Source organism: Dicentrarchus labrax, unplaced genomic scaffold (assembly GCF_905237075.1).
Source record: "Dicentrarchus labrax unplaced genomic scaffold, dlabrax2021, whole genome shotgun sequence".
Taxonomy (NCBI): domain Eukaryota; kingdom Metazoa; phylum Chordata; class Actinopteri; family Moronidae; genus Dicentrarchus; species Dicentrarchus labrax.
The window spans coordinates 9,739,409-9,760,758 of record NW_026136704.1 but is presented as its reverse complement, the minus strand read 5'-3'; the positions used below and the strand labels follow the sequence as shown (position 1 = coordinate 9,760,758).

The 21,350-nt window shown below is 42.1% G+C and overlaps 1 protein-coding gene across 3 annotated transcripts in view; it reads right to left on the bottom strand.

Moving 5' to 3' along the window:
* The window catches only part of numbl (NUMB like endocytic adaptor protein), a 57,981-nt gene that overhangs the window by 25,964 nt on the left and 10,667 nt on the right, over window positions 1-21,350 (bottom strand). The window contains exon 1 of one of the 3 annotated variants that reach the window (XM_051396626.1): window positions 5,171-5,504. The exons of 1 other annotated variant lie outside the window; for it this stretch is intronic. In XM_051396626.1, the coding sequence (XP_051252586.1) occupies window positions 5,171-5,352 (182 nt within the window). In that variant the 5' untranslated portion in view covers window positions 5,353-5,504. Of the gene's footprint in view, window positions 1-5,170; window positions 5,505-21,350 lie in introns of those variants that run through there. One more of the 3 variants, XM_051396627.1, reaches the window with a different exon arrangement.

Genomic DNA, 21,350 nt, shown 5'->3' with positions numbered 1-21,350 from the left:
CAGAACCGATCCACAATCCATAGTACTGTAGTTTTTATGTGATGCTCATACTGTAGTACTGGTCAATACTGTTCATAATAACACAGAACAGTGGTATGTCCTTGAATGATTTCCCATTCTGTAAAATGCATTATTTATGAAGTCACTTCTGTTTGCGTTAAATTTCACAGCATGTATGCTGTGCTGTGTGCGGGGTTAATATTTTCTAAATTTAACAAAGACAAAGCACAGGAGGACCAAGAATAGAAGAGACACACTCACTGTCTAACTTTATTATCAGCATATAACTGAACAGCCAGCTGCACACCAGCACTAAGAAACTTAATTTATTTAGATTTTTATGTGAGGAAATGGCATTGCAAAGTCATTCTACAGTACATTTGACTCAGCAAGAAGGCTGCAAAACATGACTGAAATTTCTCATAACTGAAGGAAGGACACTAAGAATTAGGAAGAATCAGTGACTTAAGCAAACCATAATAAATACGATAGTAGTAGTAGTTTTTTTCCCCAATTATTTCTTCATCCACTGACAATGTTACTTGATGAATTAATTTCCAACAGTATTGGCCATATTTCTAAAAACAGATTGGAAATATTTTCATTCAACACTTATGATTGATTTATTTTTCTCCCATTTGCCTTGTCACGCCCACTATGTAGCCATATTGATTGGTGTGTATTTATCATTGAGCTCTATGAGAAATGGCTTCTCATCAGTGTCTACAAGAAAGAAGTTAAAAGAAAAAGGAAGAGTGTGTGTCTGTGTGTCACAATGTCAACATTGTACGTACAGATGTCAATTAGCTTGACAATGACTGCTAGACACACACAAACACGTCCTGTCCTTCCTCTGACCCTCTAATGCAATATGATCTTTCAGGGGGGTCTCTGGACAGGGTGAAGCATTACAGAAAGCCGTCTTAACATATTTATAGGCCGTGTGCGTCTGAGTGTGTGTGAATGCAGGCTGGTGGTCATCTTGCATAATGAGATTGAATAGCCTGACAACTGGTGACTCAGGCTGCAATGCAGTGTGGGAATTTAGTGCATTATCGCAGTAACAGGTGAATGGAACCTGAGAGGGATGTTGTCACCACAATGGTGATCACATGACTGGATGAAGAGGTGACTCAATCAGTTCTGTCACCGCCGCTTTGTTCTTAGATCAAACTTTGTCTGCAATAAGTGACTCGTGGTCACACATGGAAGAGGGATAATTTTATGCTGCATGTACATGTAGTGGGAAAGATAATGATGATAACAAGAAGAACAAGAAGAAGAACTAGAACAATAATAATATGGGCATTCTGCTTGAAAATGCAGTTCATGTCTGTTTGTAGCCAGCAGGGAATGATAGATACTACAGATCAACCATAAAGGTTTTCTGTGTTACATGTGAAACGTCTGATCACAAGCTGTCAGAAGTCTTCACAAAACCTTATTCTTAAAACAAGTTAAAACGTTTTAAAACTTACAGTACAGTTGCACAAGCATGATCCAGAAATATTGTCGCTTTGGTGCCGTACACACCAAAGTCATCAAGAAACAAGAAACATGAGCAGCCAGACGATCACACAGGTTTACAACATGCTAACAGATTGTGTAACCCACTCCAATTGGAGACACCAATTATCAGCAATATTTTCTAAAGCAAAACTGTGTGCGCACAGAACTATGGCACTGAAACAAGAGGTTGGTGAGTAAAACTGTGATGGTTGTTAAGTTTGGCTGAAATGGAATTTTGTTTTAAACCAATAATGATTGTGTAAATGCATGTGTCGCATCTGACTTCTTTTTTTTTACCAACATTGCTGTGTTCCTTCAGCAAAACACTTCACCAAGTTAGCTGTTAACAACACTGCACACTGCACACTGGCTTTTAATACTCTGATGCAGGACTCTACAATAATTTTGCCAAAACAGGAATGTGCACTGGCATGTACTTGATTAGCCACTGCAGCATTTTGCCTGATGACGTGGCACTGCATCACGGCACCCCACCTGTGCCAACGGACTTGCTCCATTTGATTTGAATGAGAGGGCTGCCTCAGTCTGACACAACCTGAGGCCCATGTTTTAAGGCACAGAAATGATTTACTATTTATTAAGTACATTCTGCATGAAATTTGAACTATAAATAGATAGAGAAGTTAATCTTGACACCTCAGAGTCAAACAGTTGGACTTACTATAAGAGAACTTAGACAAGATAGGTAAACTCTAAGGAATATGTATGGACTTTTAAACAGAAAACACAATATCATGCTCAAAGACACTAGCACACATGAGCACGCTCTCCTAATTTTTCACACATACATACAATTCATACAGCACACATATCATGTTCTCGCTCTTCTCGCCTCACTCATTCAAGCCACAAATCAAATAAGCAGTGTGGTGGAGCTGGGCTGAGAAAACATCCTGCAATTAAAATTATCTGCTTCCCAGTCTTCTGCAAATAGGATTTAGCTAGGAAACTTGAAACACAAGTGATATTGTGTTAGCTTTGCAAAGGCAGTGTGAAGACTGCTGCACTCACACTCACACACGCACACACACACACACACACACACACACACACACACACACGCACTGCCACCTCAACACCAGGAAACACACATATGTACACACAGCTCCCACACCTCTTATCCTCTTCCTCTGGGCTTATCATGGTGCTGTGTCACTGGCCCTCCTGCCACTGTTTCAATTCCTACCCACCCAAGTTAAGCCTGGAGAACATTGTTTGTGTATGTGTGTGTGTGTGTGTGTGTGTGTGTGTGTGTGTGTGTTGTAGCTTGTGTTTCTGCAGGGCAACTTGCTTCCTCTCTCTCTCTTTGTAAGAGCAAGTATTCTTGTCCTTCAGTCAGTCATATACATCACTGCATGCATTGCATTTGTGTACAAAAGTCTGTGCATACTTGAGTGTGCTCATACCTGTGTGTGTGTGTGTGTGTGTGTGTGTGTGTGTGTGTGTGTCTGAATGGGTTCCAAGACACAAAAGAGAGGCAGATTAACGTAACAATATCCAAATCCCCTTCTGCCCTTGGAACATCAGGCAAAGAGGGCACGGACCACGCTATCTGTGTGTGTGTTTGTTATAGTGTGTGTGTGCCTGTATATGCATTCATATGTGTATGACATGCGGCTGCATCCATCCATGTCTGCATGCCAGTGTGTGTCTCTAACTGTGACGGGAAAAGTGTGTGTGTGAGTGTGCGTATGTGTCTGCGTGGAAGCTAATCTAAACACAGTCTAGCCAGGCGTGAAGTGGAGCAGTCTAGTCGATATGCTCCAGTATCATATTGTCGTGCTGTGTTCCCACTTTGTATTCCCTCCTATCAGTCTAGACCAGTGCCACAGGCCAGCTTATCACCCGTACTATGTCTCTGATATGACAGAAAAGCTTGCACACTTTCATCTCTAGGGTCAGAGATGAGACTCACAAACCAAGGACATTATAAAATAAACTGACTTTATTCCAGGCAAATCACATCAATGCTCCAAAGCTCCATATTTGTCACTAACTGGTACTTCTTTACAGATATTGCTTTAAAACATAATCAAAACACACGTGGAACACTGTGGACTTCAGAAAGTGTCATGTTTACTTTATTGGACACATTACATGAAACACAAAGAGACTTCATTCAAATGTTCCCAAGCTGAAGAACCTATTGTGGCTGCTGTAATTTCTCAATGTCTTGTCAACCCCACCCTCAAGCTTGAATTGTGGAGATTTTACGTCAGACTCTTGGGTCAGAGAAGAATGCCAAGTGACCCGGTGTGGCTCTCCAGCTTGCATTCATAAATGCTGAACTCACAGTAAAACGAAGCAGAAATTAAACTTGGTCTCTTGGGTTTTTTTAAAGAATTTCTGTGTGTTTTGAAAACTGCTCCATTGTTGAAACCTTTACATTTTGTATTTCAATTATTTTGTCTTCTTTTTAGCACCATTCTGTTTGTTCTCTCATGTTTCCAACCTCTTTTGAACTCTTTCTTTTCCCATTTTGAAAGCCTTAAAATAATTCTCTCTGATGTTAGTACAAAACAGCAATTTCCTTTAACTATTCTACAAGGCCAGGTGATGATAGAAACCAAATAACACCATCTTTTAATCTCCTGCTTCCTCTACTAAAATTGTAGGAAAGTCATATTTTCTCCATAATAAATCTAGTTTCTCTTGACTTTTTCCGCTCATGCTATCTCTTCCCTCCTCCCATTTTTCACCCTTCCCTTTTCAAACTTTCACTTTCACACCCCTCCTCTCATCTTCTCCCTCCTGTTGAGTCTTGCTGCTCTTCGTTTGTCCTCATTTCACTCATTTCATAGGTCTCAGTCATCCGCAGTATTCTCACTCTTTGCCTCGTTCTCTTTCTTTTTTGCAACACACAGGAGAGCTGTCCTTCTCAATTATATAATCGTGAGGGCAGAGACAGAGAAGAGAGAAGAAAAAGAGAGGAAGTGTTGAATTCGGCAGGGTATTCAAGCAAACCTGCCTTCAGCCTTGGAAGGCTTGGAAACACAAATCTAAAAAGGGTGTATGGCAGGTGTACACGCATACACATATGAACACATACACGTGCACACAAAAACATTTGCAGGCACTAACACTATGCAACAAAAAAATGTTGGGCGTTTGTATCTATTTAGCAGGTTTAATCTCTTCCATATGGGCATGGGGGCTAATGCATCTGCTAAGGCTATTAGCCGCTATGAGCCCTGTGGATACAGGCTGGACTAGACCTATTATCAGTTTGGCAGTGAATGGAAAATACCACCATAGCCAATAACCCAACAACAACAGCAATAACAACAACAACAAACCACAGCTATCACTATCACAAAAATCCCAGATCTTCTGTTGACCTCTATTACAGCTTGCAGATTTATGCCTTGTTGAAACAGGGTCAACTTGATGGACAGAAAAAGAGGTGAGGCTGAGGAAAATAGCCCAAGGTGCTGATTGCTACGGTAACAGTCGACCCAGTTTCAAACCAAAATATACCCAGGTGCACAATCACACACAGAAATGCAGAAACCCCGATATATGTATGCACAGATAAGATGAATATGCATACATATGTTGGATGCCACCTGCCAGTCCCTAAACAAACATACAAACACACACACACACACAGTTCACACCCCCTACTCTGTATTTGACTCACCTGAGTTCGATGGCCTCCCCCATTTCGCTACAAGAACTCATCTCACACAGAAACAACAGCAGATGAGAGGAGATGCAGAGATGACAAGCTGAGAGAAAGAAGTCCCTCAGACTAGCGGCCACAGCAATAACAACAGCACAAGAAAAAGATGAGAGGAGGAGGAGAGGAGAGAGAGAGAGCATGTGATGATATTGCGCTCAGAGTGAGGGACAGAAAGGAGAGGGAGCGCAGAGCGAGAAAGAGAACCACACCTCTTCTTAAGGGATTAACTTGGAAAAAGAAGCCCTGACACAATCGCAAATACACGTACAGTGATGCACCCAAACACTGCCAAACTGCCCACGACCCAGCATGGATGAGCGTCTGGTATACAGATACACACAACAAATACTGTACACGAACGCACATACACTCACAGTTGCTCTAAAAATAAAGACAAATCAATGTTTGATGCTCCAAATCCTGGGAGTGAGGAAAGAAGGGAGTGGGAGGATAGAAAGAGGGAGAGTTACACAGAGAAAAAGAGAAAAGGGGAGGGGTGATGAAACGACCCATGGCTGGTGGTGACACAGTTTTCTTTGCTTTCCATCTGCTATGGGCGCACTGGTCAAGAGTGCACTGGGGGAGAGGGCAAAAACTGGGGCTGGAGCCTGGGGAAAGGCTCTGGAGCTGGAACTGGGGAATAGGGCCAGGGCTGGAGGATGTGTTTAGCGTGAGGACTGGAACTCAGCCTGGTAGTATGTTTCCACAGGGGCGTTACTGGACATGAGGCAGAGTGCTGCTTCCCAGTATTGGATGCTGAAGAAGGACAGGTCACAGAAATACAGCAGGCAGCGTTCCCAACAGATGATGAAAGAAATATCTTGAAGCTAGTGAGACCTTCAGACCACACCCACACGAGCACCTGCTTGTATAAGCATTCCATGTTTTGGGTATCCATTGGTTTCTGTTCAAGATTTCAAAACTTGATAACATTAGCTGGCAAAGCCGGACAAACCTACTTCATCTGAACATTTGAAATTTGTGGTGCTCAGGTGAGAATTCATTTTAAAGCCACAGTTACAGTAAAGTTAAAAAGTTTGCTCACTAGGGTTGGGAGTTTCAAGAGGTTTGTGGGTAATGCTGCAAAGCCCAGATTTACATATTGTTTAGTGTATTACTGTATAGCAGATGTGAAGCAGTTAATTACAGGTAAGCACTGCACGACCACTTACATATAATGTAAAATGAGTAATTGTACCAGAGGTAAAAAGTATATTTTTATAGTCTATAGTGAGTGGGTAAGAGTTGGGTCAAAGCTAAATTAGGACATAGGTGCTATGCCTTGAGGAAGGGCAGGGGTTGGAGGTCGGGTGCCATGCCATTGTTCCCACTGTTTCCAGAGTGTCAATTTTTGGGAAAACAGGCGTTTGGAGCAGTGGTATTTGTTTTTGGGATAACAGGCTGTTGGACAAATGGGCTTTCGGTCAGTTTTCAGAATAATGGGTGGTCAGAACAATAGGCAGTCCCTGAGGAAATCCCAGTCCTCAGTGTCAGAGTCTTGCAGATTATTTGCCATCCACTCTGACCACTCCCCTACGAATTCCGTGAAGTAAAGGGAGCATTTTCCTCACTTGAAAATAGTGCAGTGCTTGGGTGTCTCATAAGCCTTCACTTTCATGGATCTCTAACTCAGACTGGACTTTGAGGATGATATTTCATCATCTCACCGGTACCCAAAGCAACAGGTCCCAGCCAACACAGCATCTTGCACAGGTCGTTATTTTGTCTGAACACCCAGTGATACTGGGCACAAAGAACAACATCAAAGTTGGAACTGAAACTGTTATTAGGGCCAAATACTAGAACTGATGATTGGGACTTTGGGAAAGTATGGAGGGGTGGAGTACTGTTTCCAGAGGTGAGTGGTTTGGGGATTAGCTACTAACACAGCTGTAGACATGAAGGAGAAACTCACCTTGAGACTCTAGGAGGGTTTTGCATTGAGCTTTAAGAAAATTACATCCCTGAACGTGAAGGGACGGAGAGGTGGTGAGGGAGGTTAAAAGGTTTGTTGGCAATTGGGGGTTGGGCTGAGTGGGTTTAGCAACAAATGAAGCAGGCTAAAACCACATTTTGCGCCTTGTTCACACCTTGCACATAAAAGCATCTTCGGTTATCTAACCTCATGGGTACACAACTAAGTGGAAGTGTAAATGCATCTTAAACGCAGTGGGAATTCAAATCTGGTCACAGCCAGGATGCATTTGATCACTAGAGACTGAGCCTCTAGATACTGTAACTCAGTGCTGTGTATTTCTAATGCTATCCCTCTCTTCTCACACATTTCTAGGCTTCCATGATGCCAGTTTATCCCCTAAGCTGTTTACCCTGCAACACCTAGAACCAGAGATCAACAATAGATGAGACTGAGAGGGATCAAAATGTCCTTGTTGTGTGCTAGCTTTGTTCACGTGTCTGTCACAAACACAGCCCCCTAGGTATTTGTAGCTAAATGGCAACGTTCAACACCGTCTCTCTTTATGCTTGTTGTCAGTTGTTTCCATTTCATGATTAGGTTGACAAGTCTGGTTCTGGTGTACTTAAATAGCCCCATGGGGAAACTTGTCTTAGTGTTCATCACAGTGCCCTAATTACAAAAAGCCATATGAGTAAATATGCACCGCAAATAAACATGTACAACCTTAGTCAGCTAATACAAAGGTTTTAACAATCTGTTCTAATCCCAAACGTATGTACATTCACAAGTGACATGGAAGACCGCTACAGCTTTATAGTCACAATGGTTTTGAGTAACATGTCGTTTAGGTATGATGAAATTCTTGGATTTGGACAGGCAGGAAACTTAGAGAAAGAAAGAAAGAAAGAAAGGTTGAACAGAAGAGGCCGCATGAGACTCAAAAAGATAGCATCCTGTCACGATTGCGTCACACTCCACATTATTTTCAGACAGTTAGGTGATTTTCTATTGTAAGGTGCACAGCAACAACAACTGTGACATTTACAAAAGCAGATAAAATCCCACACAAATCTTACTGCGGTATTAATGTTGCCAGTCTATTATGTACATCTGATCTACATGATATCAAACAATTATACATTTGCAGCTTTGGAAATCATATGAGAACAAAAACATATATGTAGTAATTAGTGTGAGCACACCTGCTGCTTGAGACACCTTCTGATGTCTCAAGTTAAAGGTGATGCATAGTCGGCTTAGTAAAAGTAAGAACTGCTCATTTTGGGCTCCACTTAATTTCCAGAATTTGTTCTCTATTCTATCGACCTTATTAACTTGTCCTCCTCCTCTTTTCTTTTGCACTCCTCCAGGAGTGAGATGCACACAGAAAGAAGAGGAGGGTGAGAAAGAATAGAAATCTAAAAATAAGTGAGGCGAGGGGAAGACAAAGCCACAGAGGAAGACAAAAGGGCCCGAATTTTAACCAAAGGAAGGTATTGTTTCTATAGTGCTGTGCTGTACTGTAGAATAGCTGCATGGCTGTCCTGTGACTAGGTGTGTGCAGGCGTCTGCTTGTGCTTGCATATTCCTCAGACTCCGAGTGTGTGTATCTGTCTACTGGGTAGACACTATCATAAGCCTATTAAAGCTGCTGTGTAGTTATGAAACATGATGATCTCACCAACCAGGTGGCACACACACTTCCTGCTCACAATAAATAAGCCCTCTGGCACGTGTTTCAAGTGAGCTTTTCCCCCAGTTAGTGCAGAAACAGAGAAATCTAATCATGCCGTCTGGATGTGCGGTTGTGTGTGTGTGTGTGTGTGTGTGTGTGTGTGTGTGTGTGTGTGTGTGTGTGTGTAATATGTTTGTGTCTGCGAACATGTTAAATCTGAGACTCTGCGGTTTTACAACCACCATGCCTCAGTGATTCCATAACAGCCTGTTATTTTAACCAGCACTGTCTGAATGTAAATTAGGCTCCTTTTAACACACACACAGAAACACACAACCATAATTAATGATCTGTGAGGTTACAAATACTCAATAATCTAACTCTATGTGCAAATAAGCAATCTCACAATGCACCAGTGGCCAGCTGACAGCAGGGCCTCGAGGACAGACTTGCTTACAGTAACAAGCAACAACCTATCTACTGTACCCTCGCTGGAAACTAATAACACTAAAATAAATAATTGATGTGCTATTAATGAGCAAGCCATTCATTTTGAGGAAGTTAATTAGATTAGCTGATTTCCCTTAAAGTCGCTGTTTTTCTTATTTCAAGGAATTCTGACTTTAAATTGCCAATTTGAACAAGAAAGTAACTCAAGGCGGACTCAAATCAAGTATAGAAAGGTGAACAAAATCGTAGTGGAGTTAATTTCATAGTATTGTACTCGTACAGACTCCTCAAGTCTTGTTGCTGCTTTTAACATTAAGTTGAAGTTACTCTTAAACTGTATATTATACTTCAGCTGTAGGAAGGGTTTTCTCATTAGGTCAGAATGAGAAGACTTCTTCAGAAGTTACATAACTTAGTCTTGACCTGTCTGCGTAAGGCTCTCCAGCTGTTTAGTACAGTTTCTAATTTTTTTCCCAAATTATATACTGTAAGTATTCTTTCCCTTAAAATAAAATCATACACCAGAATACAACATAAAAGAACAAAATCATGTGCACACAACCAAAAAGTGAAGTTGTATTTTGTTGTTTTCTTTACTGTGACTAAGCCAAGTACAATTAAAAACCAATCACTTTCTATGACATCATTTCCTTTAACATACCACATGCTTCAGGCATGTAGGCTACCCAAAACCTCAATAGTAAGTGAGTGCGTGTGTGTGTGTGTGTGTGTGTGTGTGTGTGTGTGTGTGTGTGTTTGTGTGTACATATTTCTGTGTGTGCCCACAAAACATGCAGTGACTGGTCTGTAATTCAGCAGTATCAAGAATGGAGGATATCTTCAGAGTTTAACCAGATGCAAAAAAACATAATTCTAACAAAAATCTATAATACTGACAACCACATCTTAAACCTACATTACTTCCTCTTCAGGGCAGTGCATCAAGCAACAATGACAAAATTATCACCTCATAAAGTTGTTGTACCGAAGCAAATAGTTGCTTATTTACACATTTGAAGATAATGAGACATTAACTGTACTCTGCATAGAAAAAGGTGGGTAATCTTAAAGTGGGTTCACTCTGCATGCTTCGTTAGGAGTTTTCAGCCACTTCAGCTCATCATCATGTTATGTCCCTACCTCCGTGACTTGTGCTGAACCAAACACAAGCTATCCCAATCATCTGCTTATGAGACTGCCTCATATGTTTTTCGATTAGCCAATCAGCTCTGCCAAAGATTCCACCAAACCTCTCTTTTTCATCCAGTCACGCTCCGTAAAAACTGCACTCAGAACGACGGGCTGTCCAATATTGTGGTGTGACAGCCCAAATCCACTGCCTTATCCTGACAGGCTGCTCATCGATTACTGCCCCTGGTCAATACCACTCTCTTTTTCTTCTTTCTCTCTCTCCCCTCATCCATCTCTCCTCTCCTCAATGACTCTCTATCATCATATGTCTCCATTATCCCCGTCTTATATTTCTCTACAGGCCAACGCAAAGCCTGTAGTTACAGACAAAGCCCCATTCACCAAATGTAAGATGATGGAGGAGTGTGTCTTTAAGTGGCTTTGGACACACACATGTTGTGTTGGCACTATATTACATGATCAATAGCTTTCCATCCTGTGTGTGTGTGTGTTTGTGTGTGTACATTAGTATTTGGGTCAAGTGTTTGGGGCCAACTAGATGGCAGCAGCTAGTTTGAAAAACCTCACATCCTAACTTAACACCTCTCCCCCTCTTTCCAGTCAACATGGCATCCAAACTCCGTCACGCTACGGTAGACACGCACACACGCGAGGACCATGTGAAAACCTCGCTGCTGCATGGCAACCGGATCCCATGGCAACCAATGGTATGGGGTTTTTTGTGGGCTGGGAGAGAGAGAGAGGAGAGTGAGAGTGAGAGAGGAAGGGAAGAGGAAGAAGGGGGGTGACAGATATTTGGGAGAAAAACCGCAACTCTGGAAAAGAGCAAAAATAGAAGGAGAGGAAGGCAGAGGCAGTAGCAGAGCAGCATGAATACACACACACACACACACACACACACACACACACACACACACACACACACACACATTTCTTTCACTGTGTGAAGATCAGATGAGCATGAGGAGAGAGAGAGACAGACAGTGACAACATTGTGGGTGAAAGGAGGCCTCCCTCTGCGCTGATCACAACAAGGTCTTCCTGGTGTGGAGCAGAGAGGAGGGGGAGAGTGAGCTAGAAGAATAGACAGAAATAGGGAGAGAGAGAAAGGAAAAGTCATCCTCTTAATCATTTCCGGTAACACTTTAGATAACAACCAGCAAATTACAGTGTACGTAAATACTTTGTAGATACGGGGGTCTCAACTACTGGCAAAGAGAGTACAGGGGTGACACATTTAGGAACTCATTTTACAGTCCACATACCCTGTGACGTACCCACTATGACAGGACATAAAAGCTAAATGGATCCCAAAACTACATTACTGTTCCCCTGCATTTTATCAAGTCCATATCTAAAATCAATGTCATTTCCAAGTTATTTTTTGTAAGGATTTTGTCGTTGTAATATCATAAAGTTGTTACCTCCTTATTCCCCAACACATAGGCTACATATACAAATACATATTTGGTACCCAGTAATTATGTTACTGTTATCCTGTATGTACACAACAATAACACTGTAATTTGCAAGCTGTAATCTAAAGGGTCATCTAATGTTCATGTACAAAGTGCACACGTTGATGGATAGTGCTGATAGAAAAATATATACATACATCCATTAATGGCTTGGAGGAGAGGAGAGGAGAGGAGAGGAGAGGAGAGGAGAGGAGAGGAGAGGAGAGGAAAGGAGAGGAGAGGAGGGAGAACAGGTCTTTGTTGCCTGTGTAACAGCGCCCCTGCTGGTTAGCAGGAGAAACACACTGTCATAGTAACAGGCCAGCTGCATGTGCTCATGTTGTGTATTTTTGTGTGTTTTTCTGAGACCTCTCACCTCTGACCTCCTGTCAGATCTGTCCAGACAGGACGAGGGTTTTTATTTGCTGACACATACGTGTACGTGTATGCTGAATGCATAACACATGCTGTCTTACTGTGAACACAGAGTAAAATCACATTTCTTCCAATTTCCAGTGCTGACTGTCAATACAAAGCATTCATGCATAATGCATGTGTATGCATGTAAAGCAGCTAGATACAAGGCCAGAAGTCTCAAATCAATAAGGCTTTTAAAGCTTTTAACATCTGCCCCATCACTCTTTGTCTGACTGCCTGTCTGACAAGCTTCTGTTTGTCTTTGGTCTGTGCATTCCTAAACAGGAAACACGACTGAATGATGTAATGGTCCGTATTTAAAATACAGATGCAGTTAAAATTACTTATGTTGCTCCTAATTTATAATTGTTTGTTTCAAATATCTGTTAGAATCAAGTTACAGTAAAATTTCCTTCTTTTTTTTTCCAGTATTCTCTAATAAGATAAGATGTTCCTTTATTGATCCCCCTTAGGAGAAATTCAAACTAATCATATTTTTAAAATATTGCTTTTAAAGAAAATGTTTTAACTCCTTCTCCTCCTGCACATTGCAGATGGTCAAAAGCTTGCTCTTCATATATCTAATATCAATCTTCCTGCTTATCCATCTGTCTGTCAGTCTATCTATTTGCCTGTGTGACACCAACCATCTGTCTGCCTGCCCTCAAATTTGCAAATCTTGTAGCATTTTCTCAGAAGCAGTCATGTACTTATATCTCCCTACAATATAACAAAATCATCCTTATAGCAACATCTGGTGACACAGAAACTTCCTACACATAAAAAAACTAAATTTAATTTATAGTACAGTGCAGAGACATGAGAACACAATTACAGTCGGTCTGTATTATCATTGTGGTGATAAACAATGCCAGTGGCTGGCTTTACAGTGGTTTGGGAGTTTTGGTTGTTGTGGAGAGGCGAGACCGAATGACCTTCACGGGGTGGTCGTGTCTTATCGACCGGCACTAAAAGCCCTAGCTGGTCACGCAGAAACACAGGCAGAGGGAATGGGTTTGGAAATTCAGGCAGACATGCACTGTGGTGGCGCTGCAGCACGTCTGATAGCTGATCGACACAACTGATAGCTGATCAACACGACTGATAGCTGATATTTTGAGTAAATATCCAGTGATAATCCATATGGATGTTGATTCTTAGCATTTGGAGGCTATATAAGGTGAAGAGAAGGTCCACTTAAAAACACATCTGACTGTTTAAAGCTCTTATACGCTTCTAGATACAGCATTTGCAAAATGTTTCAGCAGTATCAGTTCACAGCTTTTGCAGTGCTGTTATCTCCTCATAAGAGAACAAGCCCTGCCATGTATTATTTCCCAAATACATCTCTTTTACAGATGTTAAGTATTGGAGTAGAGAAGAAGAAGAAAAGAGATAATGGGATAGGATTTACGGGAGGAGAATGAAGACTGGAGAGAAGAAACACACAAAGGGTAAGTGAATGAATGCAGGAATTAAGGAGGAAGGAAGAAAGAAACAAGACATTCACTGGGCAACAAGTCGGGACAGTTATCTCATATTTCAGTTCGGTGAAAACATCCCACAACGACTTCCAGAAACTCACCCATACTTGAGCCTACAGTTCTGAGAACATCAGTTAACCTCCAGAGGAAGGGAAGTGTGGAGGGGTTGTGAAGACGCAGGGTAAACACTGCTGAGGTGAAGACCCTCGGGCAGACTAGGTCATCCAAGGCCAGAGAGAGAAAAAGTGACGGGGATAGAGGAAAGACAAGTGGACTGGTGTTTAGGCCTGTTGCTAGAAAACAGTCACTCAACAATAGTGACATACAGAAGAGAGGAGAGGATACAGGACATTCTTGTAGTCATTTTCTCTCCAAGACAGTAGGTTCACTTCAACCATATCACCCCTCTTTGACACACACTCTCCATTTCTCTTTCCACACCCCACTTTAGAGCAAAACAAAACCCCATCAAGAGCAAAGGGAAGCCTCCTCAATGGGCATCATGCCCTTAGAAAAGCGTGGCGAGACAAAAGAGAGGGATTCTTTTAGAAACTAAGAAGTGTGTGTGTGTGTGTGTGTGTGTGTGTGTGTGTGTGTGTGTGTGTGTGTGTGTGTGTGTGTGTGTTTGTGTGTGTGCGTCTGTGCGCAGTACCCCCAGTCACTACAGATTACAGACACGCACCACAGATGGCCAGCGCGTCTCGTCTTTTCACCGCCACCACCACAGAGAATAATGGCCAGCGGTGGCCCCTCCTCCTCCTCCTCTGCCCCCTTTCTCTTTTGACAGCACGTGTGTCCGTCAAATGGAAGCGTGTGTCTGGGACAATGGCAGCCAGACAAAGAGCCCGCCTACCCCCCACCAGGATGCTGAATAGGGGGGCACGTGGGCCTTGTCATCGAGGGAACAATAGCACTAGGGGAGAGGGAGAGAGAGAGGGTGTGGCAACCCAGCACCCACAGCAACTGGGGATGGTATAAGGTGCAGCCTGGGTGGCCTGAGTTCAGATTTGAACTTGTAGGGTTTAGTTATTTTAATGGAGGGCAAATAACAAGCAAAAAAGCCAGGAATCAATTAGATTAAAAAAGGAAGATCCAGCATCAGTGTTCCTTCTGAGCTGTGTGCATTTGGTAAGGCTAATATTCTATAATTTAATTACCAAAATATAACTCACTTATTCACTTTGTCCCCAGATTCACAGATAATACTTGTGGTTTTGCATGTTCCAGCCCGTTAACCACAAATTATGTACATGAGTGCTGACTTTTTATCAAAGCATGCCATAGAGTGTGGTTTAGGACTGACTTCCCATCTTTCTCTGGAGTCCATTCATTTCATAACAGTATGATAATCAACTTATAGTCACAAAAAACATGCCTGAGATCTGTAATCCATCACAGTTAATTAAGTCCAATATAGTTTTTTGTTGTTAGGTGGCAGAGCAGTTGGAACACTTACAACTTACAGCTATATTTGTTTCTGCTTTCAAGGAATTTACAACATCCGGGATTTGAGGCTCAGTTGTTGAACAGCAGATCTTTTAGCCATGCTATTGGTCGATCTCTAAGCATAGCAATTTCCGGTCTGTCAGTCAGGCCAATCCATGACTTTGGTCCAGACTGAAATATCTCAACAACTAACAGATGGATTGCCATGAGCCTTTGTAAAGACATTCATGGTCCCCAGAGTATTCCCCGTCTTTTCTTGTAGTGTCACTGTGAGTGAAATGGATGTTTTACCATGAACTTGCATATCTCCATGTTCCCTTCATGATAAATTGTAAAAAAACGTTTGTGATTCTCTGACTTTTCCTTACAGCGTCATCATCAAGTCAAAATTCCAATTAATCTAACAGTATGTTCATGGCCCAATACCAGCAAAACTAATGACATACCCATTAGCCCCAGCTGTACTGTGTTTAGTGCTATTGTTTGCAAGTAAGCATTAGAGCATTAGCTCAAAGCCCCACTGTGCCTTAGAACAGCCTCACAGAGATAGCATGGCTGTAAACCTTTTAGTGTTTTTAATGTAAGAAGCCAAATTCACATGATCCATTTGATTTTACCTGAAGTTACCTTTAACAAAGCATTTTAGGTTTAATTTGCCGGGTTACTGTATCTGATATACTATTTTTTGAAACATATGGATATAGAGCCACATGCTGGCTTGCCTTTCTTTTAGTTTTCTTGCCTTTTCTTGTACTGTAAGCCCACATGCCTGGGCACCTCTTTAGTGTATGACACTAGTTTTTCAGTTACAGCAACAGAACGATGATGTGGTGATGAAATGACCTATTTCAGGCTTGTTTCGAGTCTTGGCAAGTTGAGTTCCAAACCGTAGTATGATAAACTGAAACTATGGTTTCAAGGGGGAAAAAATCACATATTCACATTTTGTAGTTAATGAGCACAAAATACACAAAACCATCATCATGGCTTGTTAGGTAGCATTTTCTGAAAGACGCAGGGGCTTTGTCATGCAGTGTAACTGATGCCCATAAACCAGGAAGTCAGCAGAAACTCCAATCAGCTTCAGTCCACCCTGAAGGGCCCAGACCCAGCCGGTAGATTTACTCCAGCCTCAGGCATCCACTTGCCCGTCCAACAGAGGCCTTACAGATAGACCACTGCTCCCGAGACACCTTTGATGTGACTTATTGGATTACTGACTCGGCAGGGCAAAATCTATCAGTGCTTATGTGTATGTGTGCACACTCAGGAGCATGCACACTTGTTTGTAAATGCAAGGGGGGTTCTTTTTTTTTCTTCCTAGGGGTCAGGGTGCATAGTGGCAGGGGAGGAGAGTAGAAAGCTTGGAACAGCTGGGCTGAGTCTGCAGGGGGACAGGACAGAGGGAGAGCTGAGGGGGGGCAGAGAGGGGGTGATAGGACAGAAAGAGAAGGAGAGGGGCCGGCACGTACAGGCAGGCAGGCGGGCAGGCAGGCTGCTGACAGGCTCTTTTGAGGCAGCAGCTGGTTGGAGTGGGGGTCTCACCAGCTGTGCCTTCACTGACCTCTCCCCACACTTCTCCACCTCCTCTTCCTCCCCAAACTCCACTTCCCTTCCCCCATGAACCAGAATCCTCACCCAAACGTAGTCAGAAACACACACACCACACACAACCATCTGTCACTAGGAGGAGAGTTGCCCCTCTGATTGCTCCATAACGGTGTTGAGACACTCTTGGTAAAACACAGCACCACGCCCCAAACAAAAGCCCTGGAGATATGGAACTATTCTTAACCAGACATCTTCCAACAAGCCTCCTCTGACGTTTCAAACCCAGAGACAGGTTCCCTGGAGAGATCACTTCGGCACAAAGCTTGTGACTCATGCACGATTGTGAGGCAGAGAAGCAGAATTACCTTCAGCAGTGCTGGAAAAGGCTCGAGAGCAAACTGTTTTTAATACCCTCGTAAGATAGTATCACATTACAAAGGTTTTAATAGTAGTAACTTTCTGATTATATGTTCTGTATGTGTTCCATATGTCGAATGACAGTCACTGAGTACATGTCATATTTTAGTTGACTTGAAAAAATGTAATAACCATTTAAACCATTTATGCCAAATTATATGGCATAATTACAGTGATTTTGTGGAAGAATTATCATTCATTAAGGTGATTCTCTAAAAAAACATTTTGTGATTCCAAAAGTGGGTCTCATATTTCACAAATCAGTTCTTTGGAAGAGAGAGGCTGACTTATTGATCTCACCATCTCCCTGTTTGCTGCCTCCTTCATTATGATCTGCATCCAGGCTGACAGCAGATCAGCACTGATCAGCTCTGATTTATACGGGAAAGAGAAAAAGAAGTTGCCTCGCCCAATGCAGCCAGCATCACTTCAGAAGTGCTTATTCAGAGCACCACTAAATCAAGTGCATCCACAGAGTAATTGATTCAAGCTCTGTTCTTGTTTTTCACTCCGTCATGTGTAGCTGGCGGGGTGAATCTGCTGTGTCAGAAGAGAACAACACAAAAAACGAGGGAGCAGAGAGAAGAGAGAGGGAAGTCCAGGACCAGAACACTGATGCTTTAGAGATAGAGAAACAAAAGAATATAAATATTTAGACCCTGGCTCAGGCAGTGGAGAAGTTGTGCAAAACACTGGCAAAGTCACTTCAGAGCTGCAGTGAATCTCTGATGAATTTTATTAGAAACAGCTTCAAAATATTGAACCTATTTTCTATTTTGTCTTACTTGCCTCACAGGACATCTATTGTCTTTTACTACACACACACTGACTAGTAAAGGGAATCCACATGTTTACATCCTGAACAACACAAGCAAACAATATACCGGGGCGTAAATGAAATATGATTGGTCTGTGCTATGGCACACCGCAGGGCAGTAAAGGGCAGCAGTGGTTTGGTGGTCTATAAAAGCTTCCTCTGTCCCTCAATCTATTCTGCTACCCTAATGTTCTTAAAGCTCCTGAAAAGGTGGCTTAAAATCTTAAGTATCATTAAACAACCATAACTCAATGCCACTAAATGATACATATTATGTCAAAGTTTGGAAAAAAATTATTACATATTCCGAGTTTAACTTTCTCACAAGAAGTATAGCTATCAAATTGCAAAATAAGCAAACCCCACACCTGTCATCACATTTTGATTCATTCAAATGTTGCAACACAATACGTGACACCACCTTTTTCCAACTAAGCTCTGCCAAACTAATGTGAAGAACACAGACAAAACAAAGGACAAAGAGTCTCGCAAGTGATATACAGTAATCAAAAGCGTTAAAACTAAAGATTAGATTTTAAACCATCACATTTACCGTCACTTGCATACACAGGCCTCTGAAACTTGTGTTTTAATACATCATCTACTACAGACGGGTATGCAGCACAGTGCAGACAAACTGTACTGGGCACTGGCTCACTAAGTGCAACAGCATTTGCCAGTGTGTGCGTGTGCAACTTTTTTGCACGTGTATTAAATCTGTTTTGTGTAAGATTCCCTTTTAAAGTCAGGAGACTTCCAGGAAGAGTTCTGTTTATTGGCAAGCAAAGTCCCCTCCTCTCCTCTCCTCTTCTCTGCTCTCCTCAGTCTCTTTACCCTCAAGGGTTAGCAATGTGAATATTAGATAGGGACAGATTGTATTAGATAACAAAGACCTACATAGAGCCATACACAGATTCACACAGGGAGCTTTATGACTTACACATACACAGATGGTCTTATGTGAGTACTTGGAAAACACTTAATGACTGCTCAATGACATAAGAATGGTACCTGTATAACAATACATTTTGCTAAGTCAATATAAAAAAGTTTTTTATTTTAGTGTATTTTACCCAATTCCCAACTTTAGCTATATAAATGGGTTAATTTCTTAATACTGTCTTGCATTAATGTGTCTTACAAACACTTAAATATCTTTGTGAAGAGGAACATTTCAAAAAGTAAGCTATTATGGCCGAATATGAGACTAAATGACCTATGCAATATAATTTTCATTAAACACTGTGCAGTTTGTTGTCCTTGTTTTCATAACAATGCATATTTCTGTTTCATATCTTGTAAGACGCACATATACAGTAGTCTACTGATACACATGGGAAGGAGGAGCCCACACAGCACACTGGGGGGGCTAACCAAATCTCTCCAACTTTACTTTGTAAAGCTGGGCCCCGGGCTAACTCTTATATTTTTTTCGCATGTTAGGTGAGGTTTAAAAACTGTAGCTGTGCGCTGAGGGATTTGTGTGTAAAATAAAATGAGTGCAGATCGATGCAGAAAGCAGCATAATGGAGATACAAATATGTATACATAATGCATGTCAGGGTATAGCACATTATATGCATTATGATAAAGGTAATATGGGGATCGACAGATTATGGTGAACAAGATGTGGATTAGAAATGCTCCTCACTAGCAGTAGAAATGTGCAGGAGTTGTTGTGGTGCAGCAGGCTTCACACGACTACACAGACATGGACAGCATGCATAAACAGCCCTACACTGTAGTGGGGTTACATGCAGCCTCTCTGTGGGCTGGACATATGTCCATCAAAACAAGTCTGCAGGGAAAGTGGAAGGAGAGGATAAGAAACCAGCGCATTAGGTTGTTTGCTGTCTCCGTGCTAACAGCCAACCAGTCTCAAAAATACTACAAAATGCATTTGTGTCAAATGGGTTGTGACTTTTGTAGCCAAATCATGGTATGCTAATATGCTAATATAGTTTGACAAAGCAACACCTCGGCATGAGAACATGCAAACAGTATGTCCTCCATACAGCGTCTATCTGAGACGTACTGTGGGAGTTGGCTGCCAGGATGTAAACAAAATCCATGTGAGGAAAGGAGCTGTGTGGAGTGTGTAAGGGTGTCTGTGTAAGTGAGAGAAGAGAAGAACTTCAAAGCTGGTCTGCAGCTGAGAAAGAGGGTTAAAGGGGGTTGAGATTTTCCTCTGGCTCCTAGGAATGTGGAGAAAGAGCAATAACACATTCCCTATGTGGAGCACAGAGAGCAACATAGGATGGATAGCATGTAAACACACACACACACACACACACACACACACACACACACACACACACACACACACACACACACCACACACACACACACACACACACACAGGAATGGATGGTCTGGCGTGACTTGGTCTGTTCTCTCTGCACATATCAAGCAGCCATCTGGTGAACTGGACGATCCAGGACATGACTGAGTCAGACTGTTGTCCAGCCCTGCAGCCATTTATTTTTATTCTCCTCACAACCGCTTATCGTCTCCCCCATCTTCCTCGCCTTTTCTTGTAACCCAAACTACTCTGCTGCTACCCTCGTACCATCCTTTGAAAACAGGGAGACAAGGGGTGATGTCGAGGGAGGGTGGGAGGGAGGGAGCGTAAAGAGAATGGTAAATGCACGCTCACCTCCCCTGACATATTGACTTCACAGAGAGTGAAGTGGTGTTACAGGGTGAGAGATGAAGAGAGAGAGGCTCCACTAATCACACCATAGTGTTCCTATTACATCAAATCATTTCCGCGCTGGCTGGGTGTCGCCTTGGCATCTCCACAATATTCCTCTGTGATCTGAGGCGAGAGCAGACACAGCCTGTGGGAGGACAGTCTATATACTTTCTATTGATCTCCTTGTTAAGGCTTGTTGAAGCCTGAGGTGCCTGGAGCCTCATCCATTAATACATAACAAAAAAAAAAGAGAGAGAAAGCACTCTAGCTTTATTCTAGATTTCATCATGCTTGTAGAGTAATTCCAAGTGTAGTCAAAGCTGTGAAAGTGATATCAGAAAGGATCGTGTTTTGTGCGTAATGATGTAAAGTAGTTTCAGCTTTGAAATATAATAGGAAATCAATGTTACAGAATGTTTTTGGTTTCCGATCCCAAAAGGGCTTGGATGTGGTTGGGAGACATTTGTGCAGACAGAGGAACCTTTTTCCAAAGTAGGAATGTGATCATATGAGCTCGTACAGATGGATAAAAAGCAATCCTGCCGCCAATAAGTGTTGTATTATAGTTTCATGACTTCTCTGTGCCTTCATCTCCGCTCTCGCTCTCTCTTGCTTTTATTAAGTTTATTTATTTAGTTGATTTGGAGTGTCACTAGTAA